The sequence below is a fragment of the Haliotis asinina genome, chromosome 12, assembly GCF_037392515.1.
Source record: "Haliotis asinina isolate JCU_RB_2024 chromosome 12, JCU_Hal_asi_v2, whole genome shotgun sequence".
Taxonomy (NCBI): Eukaryota; Metazoa; Mollusca; class Gastropoda; order Lepetellida; family Haliotidae; genus Haliotis; species Haliotis asinina.
Window position 1 is genome coordinate 41,833,657 of NC_090291.1, and position 13,847 is coordinate 41,847,503.

The window sequence follows — 13,847 nt, forward strand, 5'->3', positions numbered from 1 at the left end:
TGCCACGCACAATGAAGCAAGTATGGCAAGATTATACGATTTTACAAGTAAACATGTTTTTGTTTTGTTTTGTTTTGTGGTTTGTTTGTTTGTTTTTTTTGTTTGTTTTGTTGGGTTTTTTTTTGGGGGGGGGTGTTTTGTTTTGCCTGTTTGTTTCGTTCTGTGTTTGTTTGTTTGTTTTTGTTTGTTTTTGTTTGTTTGGGGTTTTCTTTCTGGTGATCCAATTACGTATCTCTCAAAACGCTAAGTTAGACCGATGTGAGTTATTTCGACATATGGTATTTGCAATTGTGTACATTTTAGGGATACAGAGTAACAGGACAAAACAGTTACTTTCTATTTCCGATATTTCTTTAGTAGTAGCAGTAGTAGTGAGTGAGTGAGTGAATGAATGAGTTTAATTTTACGCTGCACTCAGCAATATTCCAGCAATACCGCGGCAGACTGTAAATAATCGAGTCTGGACCAGACAATCCTGTGACCAACAACATGAGCATCGATCTGCGCAATCAGGAACTGATGACATGTATCAACCAAGTCAGCGAGTCTGAACGCCCGGTCCCGTTAGTCGCCTCTTACGACAAGCGTAGTCGCCTCTGTGGCAAGCATAGGTTGCTGAAGGCCTATTCTTCTACGGGGTAGTAGTAGTAGTAGTAGTAGTAGTAGTAGTAGTAGTAGTAGTAGTAGTAGTAGTAGTAGTAGTAGTAGTTGTTTTTGTTGTTGTTGTTGTATGTGATGTGGAGGTTACAGTATCACCTTTTCTGAATACCGAGCATGCCGTTAGAGTCTGCACCTGGAAATACATGAATATATGGCAAATAATTAAAACTGTTACCTTTTCTCAATGTCGATCATCTTACCAGATCTAGCTCCTGAAATTGAAGCGAAATCAAAGATAGTCTTCGCAGTAGCATGCTTTATCTAGAGATCATTTGTAACACGCTTGTGAGTGATACATGATGCAGAAGCAACGAATTAAATGACCCAAAGAGTAAAGACTGAAGAATTTTGAAGACATTGCATTTTAAATAAAAACATAAGAACACGTTAATCTCAGTGTATTAAATGGTTTATGTTTGTCAAGATTTTTTAACCACAGGCAAAATGTAGCGCAAACGCGAGCGAAGCGAGCAAAGGTTGGCAACTCACTTTCCACGCTTCGGTTCAAAAAGTATTTTTCATGTCAAAATAAAATATCGCCACCATCAAGGGTACACTCCCATATCCTCACTAGGTTATGCTCTCCGATTTCCAACCCTATATTAAATAATTAAATATGTTTGATTCAAAATTTTAAGCGCCACTCGTGGTATTCAGTTCGTGCTTCGCCTCCATTACTCATGCCAGCTTCCGGCTCAACGGGGTGAAGGAACAAGAATAAGCAGAAATTATAAAGATATACCATATTGCCTAATTTTATCATGATTCTGTTGGATGTATCAGCGTTATTGTTAGATCTTTTGTAACATTTATTCTACAATAAACACACTTATGGCGTAGTGGGTGTATGAAGTAGGGGGGGTAACTCTTTATGTATTCCATACGGAATGATAATAACTTGTTCCTTCACAGCCTTGAACCGGAAGCTGGCAAGGGTAATGGAGAAGAAGAAGGGTCTGATGTACCACGAGTTGCGCTTAAAATGTTGAATAAAACATACTTCACGTGAGTAATTATTAAGTATGGCGTTGGAAATCTGAGAGCACAACCTAGTGAGGAAATTGGAGTGTACCATTGATGTTGGCGATATTTTATTTTGACATGAAAATATGTTTTGCACCAAAGCGAAGGAAGTGCGAGGGAATACTGGCAAAAGACATTTATGCCATTACTCACTGTAGAGTTTTGTGTTGTAGACTGGTGCGATCATATTACCATCTTCTGTCTTCTTTATTTCAATCTTTCTTTTATTTTGTTGGTTTTAGGGTTGTTTTGTGGGGGTATGGGGGAGAGGGCGGGGGATATGTCAATGGATTTGTTATATATAGAATATACATCTTTGATTTTCACAACTCGTAGGCGCCAGAGACGATGACTATGTTCTTGGTTAGCTGCGGCATGTACTTGGGGTGTTTCCAGGAGCGGTATTCGGTTTACATTTTAAGTTTCACTGATTAAAACAGTGATATTTCATTTCCTCAAATCTCACTTAATTTCCTTAACGCGTAGATAGGATACGTACAGATGCAATTCATCACAACCTCGTTATAACGCTAAAGCAGATTACATGCATCTAATTTCGCTCATTCCATATATTTCTAGCTGCTTTTAGGTACCTATTCCCAGTATATGTGATGTATGACTTTGTGCGATGGTGAGTAGGTGACTGGATCTGAGATTCAGGGTTCGAATCCCGGATTGTACTTTACTAGGAAAGTGAAACCCCAGATACGTTAAATCTGACCACTTTCTATCTGCATTATGGATTCGTTCCAATTATACATCTAGAAATATAAACCCCGTTTGCTTTCAAATCTGATGTCTCCTTTCTTCAGTGGGATTATTCGCAAACATCTTTTATGAAACACCACGTTAAGGATGAAAACAAAGAAAAGAAAAGAACATCGTTGTAAACGTCGGTTTTTTTTTTACAATTTGTCAAATCTAACAATGCAATATGCCATGCCGTTCACTGAAGTCACGGACGTGGATGCAAGTAAGAGTTTTGTCCCTTGAGGAATCAATTTGTAAGCGTTCGTAAAATCCGTGTTCGTGCTGAGATCACTACTAAAATCCGGGCATGATTTTTAAAGTCAGGACTTACCATTGACAGCGATATTTTGGTAATCTCTATGGTTACATCGGTTCCTGGCAGCCAGTCTCAGATATAACGAGTCGATTGGACCTTGGATTACTTCCGGCCAACTGTTGTTTCCATGACCTTGAAAAATTAAGGCGAAAATACCAGTGAGTGGGTGAGCTGGTTATAACGCTGCCTTGGTCATTCTATAACGGCGTGTCTGCTTGATGGTGGAGAAAGCCCGAAGTAATGCAGATTATACCGTGACATCCTCGACTCGATTGTGGTGCAAAAACATAATTGGGACTCACCAGGTTTTGAAGACATGATCATAGATTCCTGGTATGCCCAAGGCATATAACTCTGCAAATGCCTATGATGATTGGACCACAGCTAAATCAAAATTGAAAATAAATAACGACAAAGCCCACAAGATGAAGAAAACATTCCTCAAACTGATATACAGTATTCTAAAATTTGGAAGCAAAATTGTGGCTCGTATATCCTACCTGTGCCCGAGGACATCTGTGGCCAGTCTACCTCGTTCTCCAAGATGAAGGGCAGGTGCTTGAAAACCTCCTGAGAATATTAACGTACCAACACTGATTACAGTCTGGAGATATTATTGTTCTACGTTATGCTACAGCTGTATTTGATGATACTACATAGTAGCATCGTAGGAAGGTCCCTCCTTATGTGGATTCCGGATCTCGGTAGCCCTTATGGTGACAGATCTTGTTCATGATGTCAATCACTAAATTGACGAGAACATGAAATAAGTGAACTGTGAGCAATGTATGTGAGCGTGCATTGTACATTCTTCTTAGAGTTATGTTTTAGTAGCTGGAAAGTACCAGATAGACGCACTTTAAGAATAGCAATTTGTTTGTTACGAGAGTGTGATGTTTCGATACCCTTGTACCGTTGTCCTATTGTCCTGAACAACATACTAATATCTGCTTGACAAGGGTACAAGAACTTGTATTGAAACGTCGCGCTTTCGTAATAAAGAAGCTGTTATACATAATGTGTGTATTTTGTACATTGTACATTGGCAAAAGATCAATAAAAAAACACTTGGTTTACCCTCGAGGCATAATTTGTGACATTTATCACTGTGATATTAGTACTGTATTTCTAAAAGCAGCGTCCACGTAGTCCAAAATAAAAAACCTAGTGGGTCAGTTTAGAGGTTATAGAAGTCCGATAGCCCATACTGTTGGAATGTTGCTAAAAACGGTGTAAAACCCAACTCAATCACCATGGAGACATTTGTATCAACTCAAACATGTTTGAGGTCGGAGAAGGGCGGCTGGGTAGCCTAGTGGCTAAGGCGTTCGCTCGTCACGCTGCAGACCGGGTTTCGATTCCCCACATGGGTATAATGTGTGAAGCACATTTCGTGTCTGCCGCCGTGATATTGCTGGAATACTGCTAAAGGGGACGTAAAACCCAAATGTCTCGAATGTGTTGAGTCCGGAATGAGATTTACTGGGGCCGAAATTAGACGATTGTTTGTTCAAGAAGCCGCTGTATGACTGTAATATTCTCGCTCAAGGTTTTGACCACGTACAATGGAGAGTTTGCGGGCGTCCATCCACTCCTCTGGAAGATGGAAGTGGGCGCTGATGGAGTCCCCCAGTACAGCAATGCCCCTCTGCTCCGTACCCACACACATCACCTCTTCGTACGTCTTGCCAGTCGTGGGATCTGAGCCCTGGAATAGGACGGGTAAGTCAGTTGATTTTTGTTTGTTTGTTTGTTTGTTTGTTTGTTTGTTTGTTTGTTTGTTTGTTTGTTTGTTTGTTCGTGCGTTCGTTCGTTCGTTCGTTCGTTTGTTTGTTTGTTTAACCGCGCTCAGCAATATTCCAGCTGCATTGCGGTGGTCTGTAAATAATCGAGACTGGTCATACAATCCAGTGATCAACATCATGAGCATCTGTCTACGCAAATGGGATACAATGACACGGGTCAACCAAGTCCGCGAACCTGATCGCTCGGTCCTGTCTGTCGCCTCTTACGACAAGCATGGGTTGCAGAGGATCATTTATAACCTCTTCACGGGTAGCAGCCTACTGTACTGGCATAGGTGAACATGTAATACATTGATAGTATACGCTTCCTCGTATAAACGCTTTATCAATAAGATGTCACAGTAAACGTCCAGTATCAGTCTCCCAGTATAGTGATGAAGATAGGAAGTATGTATGTTCTACTCACGTAAATGCCGTTGCAGTTGGAATCATCGGCGATGTCGTTCATAACTGGCCTGCAGAAGAAAAATGTTTCAATTGTTTGTTAGTTTGATTGTTAATCACAATATTCACAAGTCTGGGTCAGACAAACAAGTGACAGACATCCTGATGAACGCCACTCGCTGATTATAATGATACACATGGTCGGTCTCTCATGACGAAGCGCAAAGCTAGGTAAATTTATTTTAAAAAGTATATATTACATAAGTCCTAAGTTGCTACGTTTTGTCAATTATTGCAAAATGAAAATATTATCGTTTAAGAAAGCCAGAATTTCATAATAACATCAAAGACCTCTGCATAAACTGCAACGTTAGTTCCAACTTTGTGTCACGTACGCAGTATGTATTCCCCATCCCCAAATTAAATGAATAATTTGAATCTTAATATGCGCGGTTGTGTTCACTCTTAATCTTCGGGGACTTACCTGGCGCCAGGGTGTTTGTCGCCGTTACCGTCGTCACAGTCACGACCTCTCCATGACGTGCCTCGCAGTGTCTGTAATCAACAGAATGGACACTGAGTGTGAAAACTGAATATGCAAATTGCCCACCTGAACAAAGTACATGTACTCACGTGAAAAATGCACAGTAATTAACATAACACCATTCACTACCATTCCGTGTTTGTTTCGTCATTGGGCTGGCGGTGCCGTGGGATTTAGCAAATTTAAGCAGAGAAGCTTGTCAGTTAAATTGGTTAATGTATGTAAGTATTCATATTCAAACGCAAGTATCTATCGTGCTGAGCAGAGAGATGCGTCGAAGTCAGACCGGTTTAAACAGTGCATGAGGCCTCCGTTAGTCAACACCCCGTTAATCACAAAAAACCCTTATTACGGACAATCACTGTAAAGGCTTCATGTGTAGTATGACATCTTCCATGAATTATCTATCTGGACATACGTTAATCCGTATGATTTTAGTGTGGACGTAATCATAAACACACAGATATCTTTAAGATTCCCAACACCAACTAAATATTCAATTTTGTGATAATTATATGCTTTTCAAAGAAGAATTGAAAATGAATATTGACCCGTGAAGGTTCCGGTGTAGAACAAGCCTTCAGCAACCCATGCTTGCCATAAAAGGCGACTATGCTTGTCGTAAGAGGCGACTAACGGGATCGGGTGGTCAGGCTCGCTGACTTGGTTGACACATGTCATCGGTTCCAAGTTGCCTAGATCGATGCTCATGTTGTTGGTCACCAGATTGTCTGGTCCAGGCTCGATTATTTACAGGCCACCGCCATATAGAAATATTGCTGAGTGCGGCGTAAAACTAAACTCACTAACTCACTCACTGGAAATGCGTAAGTGTGATATGCTAAACAATTCGATGTAACACAACGTGATCGCCCACCTCTACTGTGCTGAAGCCGTCTTTGTCTATATCCACACCGGGTTCGTGGCTGTCGAAGATGCTGCAATATACATAATGATGTTGTCGGTTTATGAAATACATGTAAATTTCACATGTGTGCGTCCTTGTAAAGCAAAACCTATATACATTTCCTCTGTTGCACACTGTCCATTCCTTGTCTAGAAAACAAAAATTAAATACGGACGACTTCATTACCAACAAAATCACATTGGAGTATAAAACTTCTTTACGAACAAATTTGTTCTGAAATTGAATCGACCCTAACACCGACCCTGACAACCAAGGCATCAGCTATTAACACAGTATCAGGATGTATCATATCGTTAGTTTCGTAAAAAAGGTTAAAAAAAGAACTGTTTAACCTGTAAATGTTGATAAATGCACCTCTATGAATTACGATGAACCAGGACTAAAATACAGCTACAAGTAGTTGACTATAATTTTTACGGCCATTAAGCGACCTAAGGACTATAAATTATATTAGTTCATACTTGTCTATGTATTCGCAGATTTCCTTAATTCCGGGAAGGTTGCAGATGTCGGCTTTTTCAAGAGTGATCTGCAATATAGTAATTATTGAGTTTCATTATCGACCTGTCCAGTGTAGACCGGACATCGCGTCATACACAGACCCTCTCCTGTCTACCCGACCATTGTCAAGTGGCTACAGAATATATATAGCTAAGCCGTGCTTACTTTCACGATCGACAACTATAGGTATATTTGGCTAGGACTGGACTCAACGATACTCGGGCGGTGGGGTAGCCTGATGATCAAAGCGTTCACTCGTTCCGCCGACGGTCCGGGTTCGATTCCCCACTTGGTTGTAATGTTTGAAGCCCATTTCTGTGGCACCCCGCCGTGATATTGGTGGAATGTGGCTAAAAGTGACGTAAAACCCACTCTCTTAATCAGTTAATCACTCAACAATACTCCGGACGAACGATGACCTCAACAAAATTCAGGCTTGTTCTCGCTGTTTGTAGCTCGTAGAGTGTGGGACCAATTATCACAAACACATGTTCCAGTAACACAATTATAAAAAGTGGATTTGTCTCTGAAATGGTGTCTAGCAAGTGATGTGAGACATGTGACTTACTCCATGCTGTCTCATGACTTCTCGGCGCTTGCGCACAGCAAACTCAAATCCGGTCTGAAAAATACAGTAAAATAGCGTTCATTGTCAAACAACAGTACTGTGTGTGGAGTATAATTATGTTTCCTTCTTTTAATATGTTTATATCATTGACAGAGAGATAGTCATTACAGACAGTCCTTGCCAAGTCTTCTCCAGGTCCTGAATCTCCCTGAGATCTCAGAGACCCTGAAATCTCAGAGACCGTAACTAGCTAGCCTGAGATCACTTTATGCCAGTGGGCCCCGGTATTCTTTACAGACCTGAAGTTCAAGTAATTATGTAATTTAGTGTTGAACGCCAATATCACAGTACATATTTCAGTGAACATATACTGATAAGTTTGACGATTGCATACATGGGCCGCTTGTGTCCGTGTGGAGTCTCTTTTTATCAAACGGACATGAGAGGACAATGTATCCGGTTCTTTTTTGTACCTAACGATTTCATTGTAAACCATTGAATGGCCCACCCTAAAATAAATTTTATTTCATTAATGTCACCAACACATTCTGTTCAACCGAAGAAGATAGATAGCATTGTTTCCTCGAAGAAATGCTTCCTGTTGAGTAGTTCTGTATTGTAGACCATTATATTTAGCGCAATACATGATGTCCCGGTATCCTAGCACTATGGGCCATGGCGCCTCAAATGCAAATAAACTTGTCACTTGTCTTGTCACTTGTCTTCCTGGATTGACCCGGGTTTTAGAAGGCTATAAAATATTTGGAAGATTTATAGCGCTGAATTGCTAGTTCTTATGGTTACTGAACCCCAGTGTTGTTACCGATGGTGAGGGGTATGCCTGGCAGCGCTGATGGCCCGGTTCGGTGTAGCAGAAGGGAAGGGCGTGGCAGATGGTGTCGGCGTTCTCCTCGTGGGTGATGCTGCAACAGACAACTACCTCTTACAACATCGTGATGTTACAACACTACTGGTACTAGAAGGTAGATTTACAATCAGTTTTGTACTTAAACAATGAGATTCAAATTTTAATCCTCGAAATATCTTAGAATGTTCTACAGCTGTTTTTATTCTTTATTTTTGGGTGATGAGATGGGTGTTTTAGTTTTATTGGTAGTTTTGGTTTGTTTCGAGTGTGGAGATTTATATCATACTATTATTTGCAAAAGTAGTATACTGGGGGTAACACATCCACTTTCAAAAGTGGATTACGGAAGTTTCAGATTGCTGGACACGTCACTCAGCTCTTAACCAATCGTGTTTGACCACACCACGTGACTTAAAGGGTTAGACACCACGACGCCAAAGGCCGTGGAAGCGAATCTCAGAGCGTGAGTGGATAGAATGAGACAAACATTTCTCGGGGGCTGGAATTTAAAGATTCCGAATCAAGGGAGATATAGTCAAAAGGCAATAAAGAGCATATTATCAAATCTAATATAAGGATAGAAAGATCAGAAATTCATTGGACACTATCCATGGGAAAAGTGCCCCTGTTTATACGGGTCTTCGCCACTGGTGCACGAAGCCACACAGTCAGCCAAGACACTGAGTTTAACCATCCAGTCCCCGTTTTAGTCACAAACGAGACTTAAAGAATGATTGTATGATAAAACTATCAAACTTATCATGAGTTAGTGAATATGAATTTACACTGCTTTCAGCAATATTGCAGCAATATCACGGTGGGGGCAGTAAGAAATGGATTCCACATATCTAGAGAACCGAACCCGGGTCCCTGGCGCTGAAGTCAAAGCATTCTATACAGGGCAGTCTCGTATCCTGTTTACTGGGTTCCGTCCCGTTGCGGAACTTAGTGCGATAACCAATCCACGCCTCGATTTCTCGATTTACTCAAAATTGAGAAAACGCATTTCACAGAATGAACTGAAGTTGACATAAAACTCAAACTATGGGGACAGTTTGAGTTTGGTGGATTGATTACTTGAGTTGTTTCGGCTTTTATGTTTCAAAAATGCAGTTGAGCTAAAAATTCAGTTGTTTCAAATTGTGAAACTCAATTTGAGATTTGAGTAAAAATTTAAGTTTGTTTCGAGAAAACTGTGGCCAGAACTTTTAGACTAATTCATTTTACTGGATACATAAATTCTAATCAGTTTGATCTGATGCCTCTAAGCACTTGCATATTGCAACACTACGTTCCGTCGAATCCGTACAAACACGTCGTATAGCGTGCTCTGTGGTGCTTTCACATAGGAAACCTGGACATCGTGGAAGTCTCAAAACGAGGCTCTGTCGCTAGAAAACTTTGGCGTTCTGGTACGGAATTCATATTATGTCATTGTGCGTTACAGAACTACACTAAATAAGCGGCAAAAAGCACATAGCAGGTGTAACAAATGAGCCAGATGCACTGTGAATCATTTTACGACCTCGCCCAAAAAGGGGCAATCGGTGATTTCTTAGTTAAGGTGTGCCGCCTAAGCCTCGACATAAAATAACGAAATACGGTGTTGTTAATTTTAAGGTTACAGTTCATTTATAAATACCATTTTCTTATGTAACTCGGAATTGGTATTCAATTTAACCACAAATGTTTATGGTGTCTATTTCCGCTTTCACACGAGAAAATTCGAATCGGCTGAAAAGTAGCTCATTGTTTGAATGGCATAATGAGACTCATGTTTCGGTATGTTAACCATTAGTCTGCCACTCTTCAGCGGCCTTCACAAGGCAAACTAAAGTTTGACAACACATGTTGTTGAAATCTTAAAAGTTGTCAAACTCGCCCTTACATAGGTCAAACACGTTTTCAAACTTCCGTGTCATTTGAGTGCCATGTTTGTATCGGTGCGGTCACGTGACAGTTTTGTTGACTGCGATTGGTCGTTTCTGAACAACACAAGTTTGACAACACTTCACACCTCAAAGTTTGATGGAAAAGTTGGTGAGAATAGAAACCGACGTTAGTTTTTGACAACAGTTTGACAACTCTGAAATTGGTGTAGGTGGCAAGTTGATGAAATGTTCACACTCTCAACATGTGTTGTCAAGCTTAAGTTGGTCGTGTAAAGCCCGCTATAGAGACACGGGGGTAGTTAAAGTGCATCAACCATGGTCAAAGTTCCAAGCAGCCAAGGCCGACACAAATGTGTGTATGTTCTAATGGGCAGATGCTGAAGCAAAAGAACAGACAAAGTTGTCTCTGTGCCGAGTAATGCCATGTGCAGTCACTAGCGTTGGGTTATGGAGTCTAACATCATCCAAAACTGTGTTCTACTAGAGATATTCCTTGTCGGAGATTAAACAATATCGTTGATGGTAGATTTTGTACAATGCCCTGACGTCATCAATTACATGACTCACAATGCTATGACATCATAACATCGATGACTTCATAATGCTATGACATCGCTGCACCGCAAGGCTAATGGCAGCACCATGGTCAGAAATGTATATTTTTCATTGAAAACTAATGAAGAGTTACTTTTGATGGCATATAGAATCTTGCCCTGGTGTCTTATCATCCTCTGCATGGCTCGGGTATTTGTAATTTTATCAATATAATTTATATGAGTAGACGCTTGGGTGAGATTCCCTATTTGTCTGTATGACAAATGTTATTTTTCTTAAAACATTCAAGACCGCCTCCATGTTCTAGTGGTCAGACAGTCCTGTTCACACGGAGAGCGGAAGGTCCCGGGTTCGATCCCAGGTCGCGACATACCAAAATATGGTACTTGTTGGTCCCTGTCTGGCAATTAGGATTTATAGGTAAAACAAGGACTGGTTGGCCCGTAGTCAGTATAATGTGCCTGAACGGGTTATTCATGCTTAACTGCGGCATGGTATATCGATGTGCTAGCACTGAAACCAGCTTTAAGTCTGGGCCAGCCACACATACACGCATGCACATCGTCAAATGAGCGAAATAATCTTAAGTGCGACGTTAAACACCCTTTTACCACACCTAAAATATTCAAGCAGACCTTTGTTGTTTCAAACGAAAACACCATTTTGTCTCTGAAATGAATTCACTGTAATTTATTCCTTCGTAAATATTAATTATAATACTCCATTAACATCGTACTAATTTGAATAGATGTGCGCATGCTCATACTTCCCCGCTGCACATGCGCAGACATCAATGGCTACTACTTACATTTCAGGTAGAATGGGTCCAACGAATCCCGCGAAGGCTTTGCAAGCAATCTGGAAGTTAGAGGGCAGGAAGGAACACAGTCGATCTAGGGCCTTCACCGTCGTTTCATTGTAGATCTCCGAGAGCTGCTCCGTCAAGGATATCACCACCGTGCATGCTATGAAGGGAGATAACTCTACACTAAGGGGTGTCATTTAAACAGTGGTCAAATGTAACATGTCATATTTGGGATTACACTTTCTTAGTAAAGTACAGGTTCAAATACTTTTGTTGGGCTGAGTCGCATGGGATTCAAACAGAAAAGAATCAGAAACAGAATCTGTCCTTCACTAAGAATGTGTAATCCCAAATACAACATGCCTGTTAGAAAGGGCCTCGTGTTTTTTATATACTCCTCACAAAAAAAATTCGGCAATAAATATCTTCAATGAAATATTTTTATCAACCTCGATAGCGATTTTGCCCACATGTTACTGAAAGGTAAATATTCAAAGAATACATAACCAATATTGACAGCCAAATTGATTTATCTGATAAACACTGATAACATCACCTGACCACAACCACTTCAGAAACAACATGCAAAATGTAGGGCATGAATGTGCTCCACACTTCACACATACAGTCTGAGTGCCAGTAAACCACCATCACAAAGCCGGACTGGCCTGCGAGGTCACCAGATCTTAAAATCATTGAACATGCTTGGGACATTACTGGAAGTCGTGTTTACGGTCTCCATGTTCACCCCACACTGTGGATGTCCCTGAACAGGCGTTACGGAGAGAACGACAGAACATTCCACATCGACAACTTTAAAATAAAGGCTCGTTTGATCAATGTAAAGACATGAAGAAGCTTGCATTCACGCTCATGGTGGTCACACGCGTTGTTGAACAATGTTTCACTGTCCAAAACTGACTTGAATCTTAATGTTAACACTTTGCTCCTTCAATGCCGCACATGTTGCACGACCGTTTCAGGGGTACATGGTTTTGATGATTTGCAAGTATATGTTTGCTCAAAACCATTCTATTTCATTTTGTTAATCGTTTGTACATACTTTTCACCTTCCTTCCTCTCATTCCATGAGAACCGTGAAGGTCCGCGGTAGAATGCTTACCATAAAAGGCATCTATGTTTGTCGTAAGAGGCGACTATATATAACGGTATCGGGTGGTCAGGCTCGCCGACTTGATTGACTCATGTCATCGGTTCCCAGCTGCGCAGATCATGCCGTTGATCACTGGATTGTCTGGCCCAGACGCGATTATTTCCAGATCGTCGACTGAGCATCATTACCTGGGATCCAACCATCCCCCTGTACGCCACAGCCACGCTTGATGAACAACTCTTATCAAAATATACACTTCACAAAACACACAGGTTTCATCTCATTACATTTTCATTTACTGATATTTCAAACCATGTAATGAGTGAGTTTAGTTTTCCGCCGCACTCAGCAATATTCAAGCTATGGGGGCTGTCTGTGAATAATCGAGTCTGGACCAGACAATCTAGTGATGAACAGCATGAGCATCGATCTACTCACCAGAGGGGATACGATGATATATGTCAACCAAGTCAGCGAGCCTTCACGGGTGCCTTTTAAGACAAAGCTGGTTTGCTGAAGATCCTTTCCCACACGGATCTTCACGGATCCACGTGCATCGTAACAGGTACAGTGAAGGCAATGAACCACTCTTCTATGAGACATTGTTTTGGAGGATAGTCTTATGGGAAAGAGTCAAACTTGTTTTGCATTTTCTATTACAGTATACATTGTAGATGATCAGCATCATAGGAAATATAAATTGTAGCACACGGCTGGTTAGTGAGTGAAGTATTTCAATATAGCAATATTCCAGCAATATCACGGCAAGGGACACCAGAAATGGGCTTCACACATTGCACCCATGTCTAGCGGTTAAGGTGTTCGTTCGTGAAGCCTCAGACTATTGTACCGGGAAATCGAACCCGGGCCTTCGGTGTGACGAGCAAACGCTTTAACCACTAGGCTACCCCAACTGCCCTGAACACAAGGCTTCGACAAGGAGGAAAAGAAGGCTAGGGATTTGTTTCAGTGATGGTGTACAACGCGGAAGAACACATGGGCCGTATACGCAAATATGTAATGTTCTTCGAAGAACCGTGACTCACAAGTATGACTTGACTATCCTCGCGGTAATTCATTCATATTCACGTGATTATGTGTAATGATACATGACTGATTCATGTTGGCTTTTCA

General features: G+C 41.0%; 1 protein-coding gene across 4 annotated transcripts in view; it reads right to left on the bottom strand.

Annotated features, from left to right (window-relative positions):
- LOC137258515 (acyloxyacyl hydrolase-like) overlaps window positions 1–13,847 on the bottom strand; it is a 34,749-nt gene that overhangs the window by 16,909 nt on the left and 3,993 nt on the right. For 2 of the 4 annotated variants that reach the window (XM_067796215.1, XM_067796216.1), the window contains exons 2-12: window positions 11,603–11,759; window positions 8,303–8,402; window positions 7,480–7,533; window positions 6,872–6,939; window positions 6,360–6,420; window positions 5,423–5,493; window positions 4,961–5,009; window positions 4,314–4,457; window positions 3,250–3,319; window positions 2,765–2,881; window positions 836–872 (exon numbers count right to left, since the gene is read on the bottom strand). In XM_067796215.1, the coding sequence (XP_067652316.1) occupies window positions 836–872; window positions 2,765–2,881; window positions 3,250–3,319; window positions 4,314–4,457; window positions 4,961–5,009; window positions 5,423–5,493; window positions 6,360–6,420; window positions 6,872–6,939; window positions 7,480–7,533; window positions 8,303–8,402; window positions 11,603–11,759 (928 nt within the window). Of the gene's footprint in view, window positions 1–756; window positions 794–835; window positions 873–2,764; window positions 2,882–3,249; window positions 3,320–4,313; window positions 4,458–4,960; window positions 5,010–5,422; window positions 5,494–6,359; window positions 6,421–6,871; window positions 6,940–7,479; window positions 7,534–8,302; window positions 8,403–11,602; window positions 11,760–13,847 lie in introns of all 4 variants that reach the window. The other 2 variants (XM_067796218.1, XM_067796217.1) reach the window with 1 other exon arrangement.